The sequence below is a fragment of the Scyliorhinus canicula genome, chromosome 11, assembly GCF_902713615.1.
Source record: "Scyliorhinus canicula chromosome 11, sScyCan1.1, whole genome shotgun sequence".
In the NCBI taxonomy this organism is placed as follows: Eukaryota; Metazoa; Chordata; class Chondrichthyes; order Carcharhiniformes; family Scyliorhinidae; genus Scyliorhinus; species Scyliorhinus canicula.
Window position 1 is genome coordinate 112,766,198 of NC_052156.1, and position 21,292 is coordinate 112,787,489.

Here is a 21,292-nt window from a genome sequence, read left to right on the forward strand (position 1 = left end):
CTCAAGCTGTGAAGAAACAATCGGCTACAAGACCAGGAAATACCAAGACTGGTTCGATGTGAATGACCACATCATCTAAGAACTCATTGACTAGAAGAGGAAAGCTCTCCGAGCCTTGCAAAACAACATAACCAGCAAGGCAAAGAGGAGAGCTCATCAATTAGCCAAGGCGGCGGTATAAAGAAGAATGAGGGAAATCAAGAAACAATGGTGGACTGAAAAAGCTAAGGAGATGCAACTCCTTGTTGACAAGCATGACATCCAGGGTTCTTCATTGCCACCAAGGCAAGATATGGACACAATAGCCTAGGCCTCAAACCGATGCAATGTAAGGAAGGAACCCATGAAGGACAGAGAAAACATTGGCCTTCGATGGAGAGAATACTTCAAAGATCTCCTGAGCAGTGATACACCATAGATGAGGATGGGTTTGAGGAAATCCCCCAACTATGCATCAAAGATGATTTGGACTCCGACGAAGCGTGGCCAAAGTCGAAGTCACCATTAAACACATGATGAACGTAAAGCTGCAGGAGTGGATGGGATCCTAGCAATGATTTTCAAACTTGGAGGAGAAGAGATCACCCGTCACCTCCATCAGCTGTTCCTGAGCCATCATCAATCTTCAAGAAAGGAGACAAAGCGGTTCATGGGAACGGCCAAGGAATCTCCCTCCTCTCCATTGCGGGGAAGATAATCATCCAAATCCTTGGGAGCCACTTTTTCTCAGTCTCTGAAGAAATCTTTCCCGAAAGTAGTGTAGCATCCGAGCAAATCATGGAACAGCAGACATGATTTTCACTGCTCGGCAACTTTAAGAGAAATGTCAGGAGCAGCATCAACCAGTCTACATGACCTTCATCGATCTGACTAAGGCTTTTGACTCAGTCAATCGGGAAGTGCTATGGAAGACCCTGTGAAAGGCCAGCTGTCCAGAGAAAGTCATCAACATCCTCTAACTCCTCCAAGACAAGATGTCGGCTACAGTCGGCCCTGACGGAAATAAGACAGAAACCTTCAAGGTCAAGACTGGAGTCAAGCAGGGATGCGTCATTGCCCCCAACGTTTTCTCCATCTTCATCACCACCATCCTTCACCATAGTCAGAGTCATACAGCGCAGAAAAGGCCCTTCATCTTATCAAGTCTGCACCAACAATAATTGCCCCTAATCACATGCTAATCCCACTTACCAGCAATTGGGGCAGCACGGCAGCATAGTGGGTAACACTGTTGCTTCACAGGGCCAGGGACCCGGGCTTGATTCCCTGCTTCATTGTCTGTGCGGAGTCTGCACGTTCTCCCCGTGTCTGCGTGAGTTTTCTCCGGGTGCTCCGCTTTCTTCCCACAAGTCCCGAAAGATGTGCTATTAGGTAAGTTGGACATTCTGAATTCTCCCTCAGTGTACCTGAACAGGCGCCGGGATGTGGCGACTAGAGGCTTTTCACAGTAACTTCATAGCAGTGTTAATGTAAGCCTACTTGTGACAATAAAGAGTATTAATATTATTGTCCTATATCTTTGAACGTGATGGTTTTTCAAGTGCTCATTCAAGTTCTTTTTTAAAGGCTGGTATGGTTTCCAGCCTCCACTACCTTGAAACATCCTTGAATTCCCTGTACTGTTTACTCATTTCTAACCAATAATCAAATTTTCTTTCCTTGCTGTAATTCCACATCCCTTAACCACCTCCAATAATCTTCTGTGTTGCACATTGTCAAAAGATGTCTAGAAATCCACATACACCACATCCACTGCATATTCCCTATCTATGATATCTGCCACAAGGTTTGTTCGCGTAATTTTCAAACTGGAAATCCATGTTGGCCTTTTCTAATTATTTTATTTATAGCTAGATGTTTGATAATTTCATCTGCAAAGTATCTAAATCCCTGTCACAGGTGTTTAACTAAATGACCTAGATTTATCTCAAATAACTGTGTCTTCATTTTTGAAAATAAATGTTATACATTGGTTATTTTCCAGTCTTTTGACATGCATCCAATTCTTTGTCTGGGGGGTAGAAATGGGTTAGAGCCATAAATTAGGTCAGCATAAATGACACTACACAAGTCCTGGAGCGAACTACTGCGTCACCTACAGTTACTGTACACCTGGCAAGAGTGATTCTCTTTTAATCTTTGCCAGTTTTAATCTCACACAAAAGCAGGGGGAATGAGCAGTTGCAGGAATTTATTAAGGGAAAGTTTTAACATGAAAAATAGACTATGTAGGAATGTTAAAATTGAAACAAATCAACTGAATGCAGTACCACATAGAAAGGATAACAGCTTTATAGTTAACTATATTAACTGCGCAGGGCAGGATCACAGAATTATTAATCCGCAGGAGGCCGCCATTTGGCCCATTGTTCATGCATTCTCCAAATGACTTAGTGCGATTCCCTATGCTTTTTCCCATACCCCTGTACATTGTTTCTATTCATGTAATCATCTAATGCCCTCTTGAACGCCCTGATTTAATCTTCCTCCACCACAAATCCAGGCAGTACATTCCAGATTCGAACGACTTGGTGTGTGGAGAAGTTCTTTTTTTCCACATTACACTTGTTTATTTTGCATATTGTCACCACACCTTGGGCTGGTGTGCAGTCAATTCTAATTCCACTTGACCCAGAGTTGCAACAGAAGTGAAATTAAGTGCCATTTTAAAATACCTGAGGACCTTGGCTGAGCCCAATAAAATGCAGTCACCAGGTTTGTAACTTTAACACAAGTAACCTTTTATTATCTACAATATTATAATTAAGCTGATGGAAAATATAACTCACTATGTAATAACCCTTTCCCAATCCACCCCACACTTCTAACAACCCCCACTCTACATACATACAAACAACAGAGGGGAAAGGGTGATTGAGAGGTAAAGAAAATATGAACAAAATAAAAGAAGAAAGGATCTTTGATGCACTAGGATGACTTCTAGTTAATGTCTTTCTGAAGGTTAGACCTTCAGTTTGGGTACTTTGCTTTCCTTCAGCTTGTAATGAGCTTCAGTATAGACTCACAAAGACAGCAAGCTATCGGCGGTAGAGAGGGGGAGAAAAAACAGCTCCTCTTTCTTCGAGAATCTTGAGGCTTCTGGCCAGGTTATCTATTTTTTCTGTAGACTCAGGATAATTTCAAGTTTACAGCAAGGATGTGCCAGGCATTGACTGGCTTTAGAACAATAAAGCAGTTCTTTCTCCTTCTAAGGTTTAAACACTTCTGCCAAACTCTTTCAGAAAGCATCAAGCAGCAACCAATCACTGACTTGTCAGACAGACACTGTCCCCGATAAATCCACTGGTTGTCAGTTAGCCAATGAAACTGACTTCCTGCAAAACCGGTTTTTAAGATTAATTCGGTGCTGATGACTTTGGTTTTTCCTCTCCAAAATACAAAACCTAGGAACACACTGTCCAGGGCAAGCAGGCACATTTTGATTATGGGCCTAGGGACCAAGAATAATTAAATTGAATAAAATAAATGGGAACAAAGGAAATAACCAGGAAGGACCCATACAAAGTCATTTTAATTCTGTGCCTTCTTGTTCTTGATCCTTTTATGCAGGAACAGTTTTCCCAATCTACTTTGTCAAGCTCCTTCATGATTTTGAACATCTCTATCAAATCTCCTCTTAGCCTTCTTCTGTCCAAGGAGAACAGTCCCAACCTCTCCAATCTATCCTCATAACTGAAGTTTCTTATCCCTGCAAACATTCTTGTAAACCTCTTCTGCTCTCTCAAATACGTTCACCTCTTTCTTATCATGTGACACCCAGAACAGTACAGGTCTAATTAGTGTCTTGTATAAGCTCAGCTTAATTTCCTTGTTCTTGCATTCTATTAATAAAGCACAGAATATTATATGCTTTATTAACTGCTCTCCTCACGTGTCCTGCAACCTTCAACCATCTAGGCACATATAGACCCAGGTCCCTCTGCTCCTTCACCCCCTTAAAAGATTTACCCGATATTTTATATTGTCTCTCCATGTTCCTCCTACCAAAATATATCACCCCACGCTTCTCTGCATTGAGCTTCATCTGCCATCCATCTGTCCACTCCACCAACTTGTCTAGGTCCTTTTGAAGTCCTACACTATCCTCTTCACAGTTTTGTGCTATCCACAAACTTTGAAATTGTCCCCGGCACACCAAGATCTAGATAATTAATATTTATTAGGAAAAGCAAGTGCCCTAATACCAACCCCAAGGAACACCACTGCAAATGTACCTCCAGCCTGGAAAATATCCATCAACCGTAAGACCATAAGAAGTAGGAGCAGAAATAGGTTACTTGGCCTATTGAGCCTGCTCTGCCATTCAATAAAATGGCCCACATTGCAGCGACAATGACCCCGACTACAGTGACCCCATGGAAGTCACTTACATTAAAAACCCAGACCCACCACCCGACCCCGACTACCCCGACAATACCCATTCACTTTTGGACCCAACACTCTGGCACAGGGACAATTCGTACCGACTTGTCCGCAATGACGAACGTGACCCCCAGTCACACAATTCAAAGATATCATGCCTGATCCACACAAGGGTGTGGGATCCGGGAGAGCAGGACGACACGGTGTCTGAATCCCGATACGGCAACCCCTTTGTGACCCTGTTCACAGAGACAGAGGAAAAGTGAGGTGTCCAGATGATGTAAAATAGGAACCGCTTGAGGGAAGCGATCTCCTTTCTGATGGAACCTGCACGTATGTTTTTGTTGTCAGTTTATGTTTGTTTTTCTTGTTAATATGTTAAGGGATTGATTGCAGATCTTTTCAGCTGAAAAGATTGTGACCACCTCGCACGCACGTTAGCTTGTCCGCAGATACCTCTGAGAACTTCAGTTGTATCCTCTGGTGAACCGACACGGTTCACGACTTGTTCCCTGTTTTCAGATGAAGGAGCATCTTGGCTCCTCCATTGTTTTTAGGTGCCCCTCTATTCGGCGAATAGAGGCTGCAAACCCACGGTAAACACATTCTTGCCCGTTTAATCCAGGTTACTCAGGCAGTGGACAAACGGCACTGAGGACCCGCCATGTCTGAGAACCCACTTTGGTCAGCCAAGCTCGGGTATGGCACAGCACACCCTACCCGGGATCCCATTCAAATCGTACCCGTAGCGGCCCATACGCAACCCATTCGACCTTTTGTTTCCAATTTGTTTTCATTTTTCGTTAGGCAGCCCTTAGGCCGCCATTTACCATCCGAATGTTCCTGGATGTAAATTTACATCCAGGAACATTCGGATGGTAAATGAGCAAAGCCTGCGAGACGGCTCGCAGGAGAAAAGGTTAGGTGTATTGTGTTCATTAAATTCGCTTTTGGAAAAAAAAAAATGAGGGGAGTCACAGGGTGTGACTTGGCCAGTCATTTTTAATGGGTCAATTGGAATTGAAAGACAGATACACTAACAAGTACGGATATTAAGCTGTATTGACAGATACTGTGCTTGATCCCATAGCTTTTGAAGGACGAAACAGGGATCACAGCAAGGATCAGCCGTACAGGAGGAAGAGAAAAAGAACGAAGAAAAGATGATGGAAGCCTACTTATTGCTCTTAAATGTTGTATTTGTTTATGTCAAAGCAAGACACGTTTCCCCCACAACCCCCGCCGTAAATGTTTCACTCACAGCAACTCCCCCGTGCTCAGCTCTGATCAGTGAGGTTCAGACCTGGTGCACAAAATTTATGACATGGTACTCCATGTCATATGTGATTGAATCACTGATAGTGATTGCAATCCTCTGCATACTCGTACAGACCCTCAGGTTGAGGAAGTGGAAGAGGAGAGCCTCCCGTTCCTGCCCCTCAACCGTCTATGGAGTTCGATCCCCTATTTTTCGGTTTCATCAATCCCCTTTGCCCCATGATGAATAAAGCACTGTGAATAAAAATAAAATATACCCATGTATTATATTGTCCTGAACTCGACTGCCGAGTCAGGAAATGTTATGTGATGTGGTATGAATGGATGAGGTTTAGTCTGTAATGAAATGTTTAAGGTAAGATAAGGATAGTTGTGATAGGTAGAGGTTCCCGGTTTTTGGTAATGCATGTCCCCTTTGACATAGCGCCAAGTAGAGATGTCAGGTAAAAAAATTTTCTTCCCATAGTCAAGGACAGAGTAGACGCTCAGGAGCTTGCCGAGGTCAGGGAACACAAACAAGGCACCCAGAAGCACTCGAAGCAACGTGCATAGGTGATCCTTCACAATATTTTTGATTGTGAGGATCACAAGGAGGGAATGTAGCCACCTAAAATGGACACTGGGCTAACAAGATGGAGAATTGCTAAGACTGCAGGGAAAAAGCAGTTTAGCCAAGACAGCAGTGTGCAAAGACTAATTAGCATTTTGCAAGCAGCAAAACTAGTTTCTGGCCAGGTGGAAGATCTCAAACCAAAGGTGTTAATAGCAAAACGCTTTGCATATTAATGAGGCAATCCAGATCTGGGCACACACAATGGCAACATTCAGGTTTGAATAGATACTTTAAGTGGATGTCCAGACAGAGCGGCACCAGAAGTATCCACTATAGAAACCGCCCCCTCCATCAAGAAGAAACCCTCACATTGGGGGAAATTCAAAAGATATCGATTAGAATTCGGTCCAATCGATACCTGAAGGTAAAGCCCGCCCCAAAAGAGGCATGGACATTGGGGTCCTATAAAAGATAGACCCCACACATGGTCCTGTCTGCTGTTTACTTGCTCCGGCTCTACTGTTGCTCTGGCTTTGACCTCGACCCAGAACTTCAACTTGTATCCTGACTCCAGCCGTTGAGCACCAGCCGCCGAACCGTAAGTGACCATACGACGCTCGCTACGCGAACCAGGCCCACTAGACCCCCAGCGACCAGCACGCTCTCTGAAGGTTACAGACCAAGATCGGAACGAAGGCCTTGCTCCCTGACCTTGCCTGTTCCTGTTTAGTTAAGTATTCTGATCGCTTAGTTTAGTTATAGCTTAGTCCCTTAGCGTGTGCATGCGTATTTATTATATTTGTATAATAAATATTGATCGTTTGGAACTTACTAATCGGTGTATCGTTTTATTACTTTGAACCTGACCTTGGAATATCTGTGAGTTGTCTAGATACGGCAACTGGCGACTCCCGAGCTGAAAATACATACATAGAGCCTAGCAGTGTTAAGCACACGGCCTTTAAACGGAGGCGTGTTAATACACTCCAATAAACGCGTATTACACCCATAGTAAAACGTGCAACAACAGACCAACGTACTCAATTTCCCCTCATAAGAAAATCACTCCATACTCGGGATCAACCTAGTGAACCGTCTTTGTGCTGCCTCCAATGCTAATATATCGGTCTTTAGATAATAGGACAAAAACTATTCACAGTAGTCTAGGTGTGGTCTAACTAATGCCTTGTATAGTTTTAGCAGGACTTCCCTATTTTTATACTCCATTCCCTTTGAAATAAAGGCCAACATTCCATTTGCCTTCTCAATTACCTGCTGAACTTGCATGCTAGCTTTTTTCTGATTTGTGCACAAAGACTTCCAAATCCCTTTGCTGCAGCTTCTGCAGCCTTTCTCCATTTAAATAATATTCAGCTCCTTTATTCTTCCGACCGAAGTGCATAACTTCACATTTTCCTACATAATATACCATCTGCCAAGTTTTTGCCCATTCACCTAACCTGTCCATATCCCTCTGTAGACTCCTTGTATCATCCTTATCATTTACCTTCCCACCATTACTCCCTGCTTTCTATTATTCAGCTAATTTTGTACCCACATTTCTCCTGTCACTTTTATCCCATGAGCTATAACTTTTTTCACAAGACTGTTTTGTGGCACTGCAACGAATACCTTTTGAAAATCCATGTACACCACATCAATAGAAATATCTCATCAACCATTTCTGTGAAATCCTCAAAAACCTCCAGCAATAGTTAAACACGATTCTAATTCAGAAATCCATGCTGGATCTTCCTAATCAACCCACACTTTTCCATGTGACTACTAATTCTATCCCGAATAATTGTTTCTGGAAGCTTGCCCACCACTGATGTTAAACTGACTTGTCTATAATTGCTGGGGCTAGCCTTACAACCCTCTTTTTCACAAAGGCGTAACATTTGTGATTCTCCAATCCTATGGCAGCTCCATAGTCGAGAAAAGACTGGAACGTTATGGCCAGTGCCCCTGCAATTTCCATTCTAATTTTCCTCAATATTCTTTTATACATCTTGTTCAATCCCGGTGCCTCAACAGCCTATTCAACACAATTTTGAATCCTTCTAAAAACAGAATTTTGTAATCTGCCTCCATTGCTGGGTAACACCTACCTTCTTGGTAAATGCAGATACAAAGTATTTATTTAATACCTCAGCCATGCCCCAGACTCCATGTCTAAATTCCTTTTCTAGTCCCTAATCGGTCCTATTCCTATTATGACCCTTGGTTTTTGTAGGTTCTAGTAAAACAAAATTAACTTCTTAAACATGAGCACTTTGTACAATGTAATTGAGATTAGTTTGCAGGGCTGAGATTAGAAGTAGAATTTTGAATTTGAAATTCTTGGATGTAACACATGGTGAACTACTGGTAATCAGAGAGGATTAAACATTAGATTAATTAAATTGCTGTATGGTTTTACCACTCTCCCACTATTTTTATTACACTGGTATCTTGTTGAGATTTGGCAGAGAAAATTGGACAGAAACATCCTGTTTCCCAAGTTTAAGTGCATATTATCTTCACCGGAGGTTGCTGTCCAATTCATGCCTTGGTATCTGTCACCAACAATTCTACTGCAAAATCCGGATCAAAAATGAAGGGCATGAAGTTATGGTACTTACCCATGAAAGACTTCAGAAAAAGCTTGGACTAGTCTACTCAAGTATAAATGAATTTCTAATGATGTGATAATACGAAGCAATTTCTTTGGCAATTAACATTTAGAGTGTGGTTTCTCATTTAACAGGATTTTAATTATTGTTGGAAATGTTTTTAAAAATTAAAATTAATTTTAACTTTTTTGTCGCCATCTTTTCTTTCCTCCCTATTCCGCTTTCTGTAAATGATTTTACATTTGAATTAAATAGTCAAACTTGGAAGCCCTGAACTTTGCATGCCTCAATAAGAATGTTTCAATCTGACTGGTTAAAGAATCACACTGCTGCTTGTCCTTTTCACCGATCTAATTTCAGACGCTTGACGACAATAGGTTATCACTCAAAAGTTCATTAAGAAAAATCAGCGAGAGCTGCAAGTATGATAACCAATGTACGCTGCTCATTCGCTAAAATCTGGGCCATTAACTCATGTATATTTATACTAATTACACTAAGCATAAATAATTATAGGATAAAAGATTATGGTGTGACTGCTGTGTAAAATCAAATTATAGTTAATTAGAAGAATACTGATGCAAAATTAGAACAATCTGGACCCGGCCAACATAAAAAGGTGGGTGGCTGACCTTATTAACACATTTGAAGAAATGTGGTCTAATTCTACTTCCCTGCTTATTCTTTACACTTTTTGCTCTTCCTCTTTTTCAAGCAACTATCTAATTCACTTTTAATAAAACTTTCTGAACCAGGCCTCAACTATGGCTTCTGGTTGGCATTTCCAAATTCTAACCAGCTTCTAGTTCAAGTTTTTTAAAAAATTCCCTTAATGTCTTCATAATCATTTTAAATGTAGGCCCTTTTGTCATCATCTTGCTCATGTCAAAACAATCTATCACTATTTATCTCATTAATCCTTCATAACCTTGAAGACCTGACATGGGTCATTCCTTTCTAAACTATAACTTCTCAAGCCTTTTTTCTATAAACCTCCATTTATTAGTACTCCGTTCTTTGGGTGACATTTAATAGTGCCACAAAAAACATTATAACAATTCAAATATGGAGAAACCAGATTGCCAAGTGTACAAACTATGATCTATGAATAAAAATAGGATAAACTAAAGCAAAGGCCAACATTGCTCAACATAAAAAAGTGAGGGAGTTTGCAGTGAGACTGTACAAACAGAATTGAATAAGACTGAAAGAGCTGCATGTGAACCACAGATTGCTCACAGACAAAATAACAAGGGACGGGTTTAGATTTTTGGGACATTGGGATCAGTTTTGGGAAAGGAGAAAGCTGTTTGAAAGAGATGAGCTTCACCTGAGTCGAAATGGAACCAATCTCTGGGCTGAGACAGTAAAGAGTATCGCGGGGGTAAATTTAAACTTTTAAGGCAGGGGTGGGTTGACTAATGGGCCTAGTTTTAGAAGTACCAGCGAGGGAAAAGAGAGAATATGGAGAAAAGGGAAAATGGAGTGAGGGAAGGCTTGAGTGTTGACAGTGAACAAAGGAATGGTCGCCTCCCAAAGGGCAAGAAAGAGAGGGAGGCAGTGGCACAGTGATATTGTCACTGGACTCGACCGGGATATTGATCTGGGGACCTGGGTTTGGATCCCACCACGGCAGGTAGTGGGGTTTAAACTCAATAAAATATCTAGACTTGAAAGACCAAAGATAACTGTGAAACCATTGTCGATTATTAGAAAAACCCATCTGGTTCTCTAATGTCCTTTAGGGAAGGAAATCTGCCATCTTTAACTGGTCTGGCCTACATGTGGCTCCAGAACGACAGCAATGTGGTTGACTCTTAAATGGCCCAGCAAGCCACTCAACCACTACAAAAACACAAAAAAGAAATGAAACCGGACAGACTACAAAAATACAAAAAAGAAATTAAACCGAACGGACTATCCGGCATTGAACGAGGCACCGGAAATAACAATGGGAGACCCAGCCCTGTAGACCCTGCAAAGTCTTCCTTACTAACATCTGGGGGCTGGTGCCAAAGTTGGGAGAGCTGTCTCAGACTAGTTAAGCAACAGCCTGACAAAGTCACAGAATCATACCTTACAGGCAATATCCCCGACAGCATTATCACCATTCCTGGGTATGTCCTATCTCACCAGCAGGACAGACCAAGCAGAAGTGGTGGCACTGTGTATACAGTCAGGAGGGAATTGCCTGGGAGTCCTCAACATCAACTCTGGACCCCATTAAGTCTCATGGCTTCAGGTTAAACATGTGGGTGACATGGTAGACAGTGGTTAGCACCGTTGCTTCAAAGTGCCAGAGATCCAGGTTTGATTACCGGCTTGGGTCACTGTGCGGAGTCTACACGTTCTCCCCGTGTCTGCGTGGGTTTCCTCCGGGTTTTCCAGTTTCCTCCCACAAGTCCCGAAAGACGTGTTTGTTAGGTGAATTAGACATTCTGAGTTCTCCCTCTGTGTACCAGTACAGGCTCAGAGTGTGGTGACTAGGAGATTTTTCACAGTAACTTAATTGCAGTGTTAATGTAAGCCTCCTTGTGACAATAACGAAGATTATTATTATTTTTACATGGACAAGGAAATTTCCTGCTGATTACCACATACCTGTCACCATCAGCTGATGAATCAGTACTCTTCCATGTTGAACACCACTTGGAGGAAGCACTGAGGGTTGCAAGAGTGCAGAAAACGACTAGGTGGGGGACTTAAATGCTTCAAGAGTGGCTTGGTAGTACAACCACAGACCAAGCTGCATTATAGCTGCTATACTTGGACTGCAGCAGGTGGTGAGGGAACCAACAAGAGGGAAAAACATACTTGACCTCATCCTCGCCAACCTGCCTGCTGCAGGTGCATCTATCCATGACAGTATCGGTAGAAGTGAACACCGCATAGTCCTTGTGGAGACAATGTCCCATCTTCACATTGAGGATACCCTCCATCGTGTTGTGTGGCACTACTAACATGCTGAATGGGATAGACTTTGAACAGATCCAGCAACTCAAGACTGGGCATCCATGAGGCGCTGTGGGCCATCAGCAGCAGCAAAATGGTATTCAACCACAATATGCAACCTCATGATCCTGCATATCCCCACTCTACCATTACAATCAGCCCTGATTGAAAGAAGAGTGCAGGAGAGCATGCCAGGAGCAACATCAGGCATACCGAAAAATGAGGTGTCAACCTGGCGAAGCTCCAACGCAGGACTACTTGTGTGCCAAACAGCATAAGCAGCAAGTAATAGACAGAGCTAAGTGATTCCACAACCAACGCATCAGATCTAAGTTCTGCAGCCCTGCCACATCCAGCTGTGAATGGTGGTGGACTATTAAAAAACTCACTGGAGGAGGAGGTGCCACAAATATCCCCATCCCCAATGAAGGACGAATTCAGCACATATGTGCATAAGATAAGGCTGAGGGATTCGCAGCCCTCTTCAACTATATGTGCGCAGAGGATGATCCATCTTGGTCTCCTCCGGAGGTCCCCAGCATCACTGACATCAGGATGTCAGTCTTCAGCCAATAAGATTCACTCCACGTGATATCAGCAAGTGGGTGAAGGCACTGGATACTGCAAAGGCTATGGGTCCTGATAATATTCCGGCGATAATACTGAAGACTTGTGCTTCAGAACTTGCTGCACCACTAGCCAAGCTGTTCCAGTACAGTTACAACACTGGCATCTACCCAGCAATGTGGAAAATTGCCGAGGTGTGTCCTGTACACAAGAAACCGGACAAATCCAACCCAACGAATTACCGACCTATCAGTCTACTCCATCATCAGCAAAGTAATGGAAGGAGTCATCAACAGTGCTATCAAGTAGCACCTACTTGGCAGTAACCTCACAAACGCTCAGTTTGGGTTCCACAAGCATCACTCAGCTCCTGACCTCATTACAGCCTTGGTTCAAACATGCACAAAATGCGAGAGGTGAGGTGAATGTGAGAGGCGAGGTGAAAGTTACTACCCATGACATTAAGGCAGCGTTTGATCGAGTATGGCATCAAGGAACTGAAGCTAAACTGGAGTCATTGGAAATCAGGGGGAACTCTCTGCTGGTTTGAGTCATACCTGGCACAAAGGAAGATGGTTGTGGTGGTAGAAGGTCAATCATCTCAGCTCCAGGACCTCACTGCAGGAGTCCCTCAGGGTAGAGTCCCAGGCCTAACTGTCTTCAGCTGCTTCATTAATGACCTGTCTTACATCATAAATTCAGAGTGGGGATGTTTGCGGATGACTGCATAATGTTCAGCACCATTCGCGACTCCTCAGATAATGAAGCAGTGCATGTCCGAATGCAACAGGACCTGGACAATATCGAGGCTTGGGCTGGCAAGTGGCAAGTAACATTCATGCCACACAAGTTCCAGGCAATGACCATCTCCAACAAGAGTGGATCCAACCATCGCCCCATGTCATTCAAACCATGTACTTTCTGTCTTTGAAAGGACACAATAATGCTTGTTTTATGCCAACTCTGGTAAACTACATACCTTAATGAGGGTAATTTTTATTCTTGTGGTTGTTACTCAAGGAACGACATGCTGCAGCGCTGAGAAAACCCTGCTCATCAACGGCACATTGCCGTTATTTTGGGCCTTTGGGTTTCTCTCCGCTGAGGCTGCACTTCAGAGTAATTTCTGTTGACGAGCCCAACAGGAAGGACTCCTCGCAGATTGGGGCACCATTTTGTCTGATGGCCCTGATCTCCATCCCTGCCACCTCCCCATTTTTGACCCACCCTCTCCTACTCACCCCCAAACCTCAGTGAGGTTCCCAGAAACACCCCCCTCATCCCTCTGCCACCTGATAAGGCCGCCCTGGACCGATCCCTGGCAGTGCCCCTGCTAACTTGGCAGTGCCCTTGCCAACCTGGCAATGCACCCGGGCACCCTGGCAGTGCTGTACAGAACACACATTTCAAAATTTGTGGATAATAAAACTTGTATGTTCAAAATTAATGCAGTGAAGTGTTATGATATAATTTGGGTGGATGAATGAGAAGAGGTAAAATGAAACAAAATATACAATTCTAAAGGAGGAGCAGAGGGTGCTGGAGTATAAGCGCACAAATTGTGGAATGTGGCAGAATAGGTGAAAGTGGTTCATGAGACATACGGAGTGCTGGGTTTTATTAATACAAAGACATAAAAACAAAGTGGCATGTTGAACTTTATCAAACAATAATTTGGTCTTAACTGGAGTACAGTGTCCTATTTTAGGAAAGATATGTAGGTGTTAAAAAAAGGGTACAGAGAAAAAATACCAGGATGGTTTCAGAATAGATCAGAGAAACTGGGTTGTTCTTCTTTGAGAAGGATGAGAGCAGATTTGATAAATGTATTTGAAATGATAAAACGTTTGGACAGATTAGATCGGGGGAAAGTGCTTTCTCGAGAACCAGAGGACACCGATTTAGAAACGCAGAAAACAGAAGCAGGAGGAGGCCATTCGGCAATTCGAGCCTGCTCCGTCATTTATGATCAAGACTGATCAAGTTCAATACCCTGATCGTGCCTTCCCCTATACCCCCGAATCCCTTTAGCCCCAAGAACTATATCTAATTCCTTCTTGAAATTACACAAATTTTTGGCCTCAACTTACTTTCTGTGGCAGTGAATTCCACAGATACATCCCTGGGTGAAAAAATATTTCTCCTCACCTCAGTCCTAAAAGGTTTACCCCTTACCCTCAAACTATGACCCCTAGTTCTGGACTCCCCCACCATCGGAAACATTCTTTCTGAATCTACCCAGTCTAATCCTGTTCAAATTTTATACGTTTCTATGAGATCCCCTCACTCTTCTAAACTCCAATTAATATAATCCTACCCGACTTGGTCTCTCCTCATATGACAGTCCCGCCATCCTATGAATCAGCTGGCAAACCTTCACTGCATTCCCTCCATAGAAAGAACATCCTTCCTCAGATAAGGACATAAAAACTGCATCCAATACGCCAGGTGTGACCTCACCAACGCCCTATAGAATTGCAGTAAAACAGTTCTATTCCTATACTTAAACCCTCTCACTATGAAGGCCGACATACCATTGGCTAAATTTACTGCCTACTGTACCAGCACGCTTACTTCAGCGATTGATACACGAGGACACCTCCCTCAATTTACACCCATTCAAATAATAATCAGCGTTCCTATCTTTGCTACCGAAGTGGATAACCTCACATTTATCCACATTATACGGCATCTGCCATGTATGTGCCCATTGACTCAGCCTGTCCAAATCCCGCTGAAGCAACTCTAAATCCTCCTCACAGCTCACCCTCCCACCCAACATTGTATCACCTGCAAATTTGGAGATAATATATTTAGTTCTCTTGTCTAAATCATTCATATATAATGTGAATACTTGGTATCCTAGCACAGATAGATCCGTGTAGTACCTCACTAGTGACTGCCTGCCAATCAGAAAAAGACCCATTGATTCCAACTTTTTACTTCCTGTGTGCTAACCAGGTTTTTATCCATCTCAAGACACTACCCGCAATCCCATGCACTTAACTTTACATATTAATCTGCTATGTGAGACCTTGTTGAAAGCTTTCTGAAAGTCTAAGTAAACCACATCCAGCAGTTCTACCTGGTCAATTCTACTGGTTACACCTTCAAAGAATTCTAGTAAATTCGTCAAGCACGATTTTCGTTTTGTAAATCTATGCTGATTTTGTCTGATTACACCACTGTTTTCCAAATGCTGTGCTATGAAATCCTTGATAATTGACTCCAGCAACTTCCCTAGTACTGACATTAGGCTCACTGGTCTATAGCTCCGTTTTCTCTCTACCTTTCTTTTTGAATAGTGGGGTTACATTAGCTACCCTCCAATCTGGTGGAACCATTCCATATTCCAAAGAATTTTGGAAAACGACCACCAATGGATCTACTATTTCCTGGGCCACTTACTTAAGTATTCTGGGATGAAGATTATCAGGCCCTGGAGATGACTCTGCCTTCAATCCAATTCATTTCTCCAAAACCATTCCCCCAAACCATTTCTTTACGAGTACTGATTTCCTTCAGTTCCTCACTAAAACTTGTATTTCTCAGAACACCCGATACATTATTCATGTCTCCCTTTGCGAAGACAGAAGAAAAGTATGAATTTAGTTCCTCAGCCATTTCTTTATTCCCGGTTATGAATTCCCCTCATTTCTGACTATAAGGGGCCCATTTTAGTTTTTATTAATCCTTTTCTCTTTACATACCGATAGAAACTTTTACAGTCAGTTTTTATGTTCCCTGCTAGTTTACTTTAAACTGACTGGCAAAGGAACCAATGTGACATGAAGAAAAACATTTTTAAGCAATGAATGGTTATGAGCTGGAATCCAGTGCCTGGGAATGTGGTGGAAGAAGATTCGTTCAGAGTTTTAGAACAGTACAGCACAGAACAGGCCCTTCGGCCCTCGATGTTGTGCCGAGCAATGATCACCCTACTCAAACTCACGTATCCACCCTATACCCGTAACCCAACAACTCCCCCTTAACCTTACTTTTTAGGACACTACTGGCAATTTAGCATGGCCAATCCACCTAACCCGCACATCTTTGGACTGTGGGAGGAAACCGGAGCACCCGGAGGAAACCCACGCACACACGGGGAGGACGTGCAGACTCCACACAGACAGTGACCCAGCCGGGAACCGAACCTGGGACCCTGGAGCTGTGAAGCATTGATGCTAACCACTATGCTACCATGCTGCCCCATTTTCAGCATGTTTTCAGCAGTTTTCAGAAGGGTATGGACAATTATCTAAAGATAAATAATTTGTAGGTATGCAGGGAAAAGATGGGAATGTGGAACAAAAAGGTTGCTCTTGCAGAAAGCCAGCACAGATGTGATTGGATGAATGACCTCCTTCTGTGCTGTAACCATTCTTTGATTCTATATTGATGAATAGAATAAATGGTTATCTATCAAAGTTTGTAGATGATACTAAATCAGGAAGTACAGTAAATTATGCAGATCTGAGGAAGAAATTACAAAGGGGCAGAAAAAAGTCTAAATGACTGAATAAAACTGTGGTAGGAGTTAAATGCGGGCAGGATGAGGTCATCCACTTTGAATCTGAGAAAGACAATCAGAATATTTTCTTCCTGGTGGAGACTAGTAATTGTTGAGCAAAGGGAATTATCTTTCATAAGCACACAAATCACTAAAGGCTCATTTGCAGGTATGGAAAATAATCAAAAAGGCTGATAGAAATGCAACCCAGCATGGATTGACCAGAATGATTAAAATATGAGGAAAATTAGCTTGTATTTTCTTGAATTTAGAGCTAATCAAATATAAAATAATTAAGGAATTCCATAGGTTAGGGATAGAAAAGCTATTTGCTTTGGCACAAAAATCAAGAACCATGTCTTAACCTTAAAATTAGATGTTTGCCATGATGTGGAGATGCCGGCGTTGGACTGGGGTGGGCACAGTAAGAAGTCTTACAAACACCAGGTTAAAGTCCGATTTCAGAGCGCAGAAAGGAGCTGAGGAAGGAGCTGCGCTCCAAAGCTAGTGATTCGAAACAAACCCGTTGGACTTTAACCTGGCGTTGTAAGACTTCTCAATTAAAATTAGAGCTTGGCCTTTTAGAAATGAAATCAGGAGAGATTTTTTCAAACAAAGGATAGAGGGAGGAGCTTGCTGCTCCAAAGGCTGGGGATGCTGAATCAATTTAAACTTTCAAGCCCGACAGTGATAGATTTTGATTAGATATTGATACCAAATAACATGGAGCAAAAGTTGAGCATGTTAAGTTGCAGCACAGGTGAACCATTATCCAACTGAATAGTGGTACCTGCTTAAGTAGGTCCTTTCCAAAAAAAAGTCAGACTGAAAGTATTACATTAAAATTACAAATCGACTATTCAGCTAAAACTACAGCTGTCACTACCACCATAAGATGTTATTATATTTCCCTTCAGTAATGCACATGCATCAACTATAACAAATGTGTGGCAACACAATTACTACAACACTCACAACAAAACTCCCCAAATTTCAAATGACTTGAGTTTTTTTTTGGACTTTACCACAGATATAAGAAAAATGAGTTATCCTTAAATGATACAGAAGGAAAATGTACAACAGAAAACAAAATGAAATTGCAGAGGTCAAATTGCTACTGTATCCTTTCTATTCAATATCCCAGTTTCAAACCAGTTTGCTTTTCTGGCAAAGATAAGGAAGATTCTTTCAGTGTGTACCACCATGATTCCGTTCATTTGCTTTAGGATTATATTATTACTCACTGAGGAACCATTTTGGGCTTAATGTTACAAAATAAGTTTTGAAGCAGCATAGGAAAATTAAAAAATATTCCAAACTGATTTAAAAATTTTGCAATATTTTCCAAACATATACAAATTGTATAATCCCATGCAGCAAAATAATTAGCAAACTGATGGAGTACTTGGATCAGCTGGTCCCATATCTCTGTCTAAAACGGTGCTTGGAGGAAGGTGTAGAAAACTGGCCAAACGAGTTCCGATTTACTTTCGGTATGAAAATCTGATTGAACTCATTATCTCTCAACAGCACTGCGTAGATGAGGAATTCACTTAACGAGGAAGCCACTATGCTCATCGGAAATTGGTCTCATTTTATGTCATCCGTATATCTCAAGTTAATCCTTATACGTTGAAAGATTATAGGGTTACCATTTTAACTTGATTACTGCAAACTCCCTCGGGTGCATTCAGCCTAACCTATACACTTCACATTTTCAAATTTTATTCAGGTTTATTGCTGTGAGCAGAGTTAGCAAATAATATAATATTCTGGTGCTTTCAGAACTGATAATTTTAATTATTATAGAAACATAAAATGATGCAGCACAGAAGGGAACTATTGAGTCCATCAAACCTGTACAGGCTTATTTTAAAGAGTTGTTCAATTAATCCCATTCCCCTGCATGTTAATTTTTAGACTCTGCATATTTTTCCCTTTCAAGTATTCATTCAATTCCCTTTTGAAAATAGCTACTCAATTTGTTCCCACCATCCTTTCAGGCAGTGCATTACAGATAATCATAACTCAATAGCACCGTGATTTTGTGTTGAATCTATTCTATCGTTTGTGATTCATGTTCTGCTTATGTTTAGTTACATGGTTTTTAGAAACTCTGTTCATTGGTTACAGCTAGCTTAAAGCTCTCAATTCAACAGAGTAATTATATTTTAATTATCGAAAGACTAAGGCAATTATAAATATTATTTTACAGCATAAATAAATCCATTCCAACAGACATTCGACAATAAATTTTTATCAATTATCCATCTCTTTAAAATGATTTACAACTCATTTTCACAGAAGACACTTGGTTCATCTGTCGAAGCATTACATGAGCTGAATTACAGCAGCTGAATTAAAATATTAAACTCTTTAGATTAAAAGATGTGTAATAATTCAGCTTTTTGAAGCTGGACAAAAAGGTTTACAGAGCTCTTTGCTTTAAAGAGCTTACATTTTCATTGTAAATTGAAAATAAAATTCAGAACAGGTTTCGAAAACATTGTAATTTCCCGCTTGATGCTAGATAAATAATAATGAACATAAGGGTGCATTTTGAATAATTATTGTCTGCTTCTTGCACATCAAGTTAAAAATGAGAGACAAATGGACACAATTTTCCTATAATTACCTTGAAAACAATCAATACTCACCCTGCCTGCAGGACTCATTGGGAGCAGTGCCATTTCGGATGCCATCGTGTAGGTTGAAACTTCACTCACCATGCTCACTGGTCGGTCTTTTTTTTCTTGTGATGCCATTGCTGCAGCAGTCCTGAAACTAGTAAATGGGGTACAGTGAAAGCACGCAGCCAACAATATGCCAGCACAGCTATAAATAGAAAACATTCCCTTGCTGTTTCTTCAGCCACGTCCTATTTTCTAGCTGCCTTACTAGAACACATACTGTATTCCAATAAGCACTCAGACTCTAATAGATGTGAAAAAAATGTGCAGCAAATATGATTTCACCCAGCTGCCTGTAGAGTTTCTACAGATCTCTACCTAACAAAAAAAATTAAAATAACATTTATGTAATAAAAAATATAGCTCTTTACCCCTACATATTATTATGCTCTATTTTAAACAACTATTTCAACAGGGTCAACTTTCAACAGGGTCAACAGATTCTCAGTGATGTGCAGATGTAAATGTTCCTTTAAGGGAAGTAATAGTCTGGTAGATTGAATTTTAATACCTACTACAATTCCACTAACATTCAGTTAGTTTCACATAGTTCACATGTTGGTTCATATAAAGAAGGTCTACTTTATTCAACAACAAAAAAATGATGCTTTTTGGAGCTTGGAATGGTTCCAAAAGGTTTGCTGGATTTTTGCTGCAGTTTTAGAAAAGGTAACTTACATTCCATGAAAAATAGAAGAATTTATCTTTTGTGTATTTTATACAAGATGATGAATTCCTCTGCAATTCATCATCTCATAAAATAAAAGAACCCCTACAATGCAGAAGAACGTCATTCAGACCATCAAATCTGCAACAACCCTCTGAAAGATCACCCCACCCAGGCTTATCACCGCAACCCCATGACCTCACCTAGTCTTTTGACACTAACGGGTAATTTAGCATGGCACGTAACTTGCACGTTTTTGGATTGTGAGAGGAAAGCAGAGCTCCTGGAGGAGACCCACACAAACACGGGGAGAACCTGCAAACTCCATGCAGTCACCCAAGGTCTGAATCAATCCCAGGTCTCAGGCGCTGTGAGGCAGCACTGCTAACCACTGTGCCACCCAATTAATCTGGTATCCTAGGAGTTCAAGGCCAACTCAAAACTACTTTTTGCAACACATAAGGCATAATTCTTTCAGTCAATGTTTACTGAATTACTTTGTAACTGATTAGTAAACTCCACTTTAGGTAAGTTAATGTGAAATGAACAAAAAATATTTTATCTTCCCCCAAAGATTTCCTTGCAGTAGATATAGGTGCAACACTCGAGGGTTAATAAAGGATCAATTCTGCACAACTGTTGTTTGTAGTGTGTAGAGAGTACTGAAGTAACACTTTCTGACTCACCCTCCTATTTTCAAAAACTTCCTCTAATAAAAACTCTGCTTTTCAACTGTAATTTCAGCTCCTGCTCCCAAATTCTTTGCTCTCTTCCATCTAGTTGGATGATATTTTCTTCTGCCCTTTGAATGCTTTGGGACACCTTACTATTATAATCCCAGACCAGATCCCAACAGCGGCTAGGATACTGGACCGAAAGCCCAATATGTTATTTTCATTCTGTAAGACTGCGAGGAAAGGATGTTTCATTCCAGGAGTGATTTCATGAAGAAATAGGGATTTTGTATATTAAAACAAACTTTATTACTAACACAGTATTAACATCACACCCCAAAATAGCTTACAATTACCCCTTATAAAATACTACTCGATTCAGTGAATACAATACCCTTAATTG

At 41.4% G+C, this 21,292-nt stretch overlaps 1 protein-coding gene across 13 annotated transcripts in view; it reads right to left on the reverse strand.

Annotated features, from left to right (window-relative positions):
- Positions 1-21,292, reverse strand: part of plekha5 (pleckstrin homology domain containing, family A member 5) — a 460,471-nt gene that overhangs the window by 167,693 nt on the left and 271,486 nt on the right. For all 13 annotated transcript variants that reach the window (XM_038811100.1, XM_038811097.1, XM_038811094.1 and 10 more), the window contains one exon: positions 19,516-19,642. In XM_038811100.1, the coding sequence (XP_038667028.1) occupies positions 19,516-19,642 (127 nt within the window). The remainder of the gene's footprint in view (positions 1-19,515; positions 19,643-21,292) is intronic.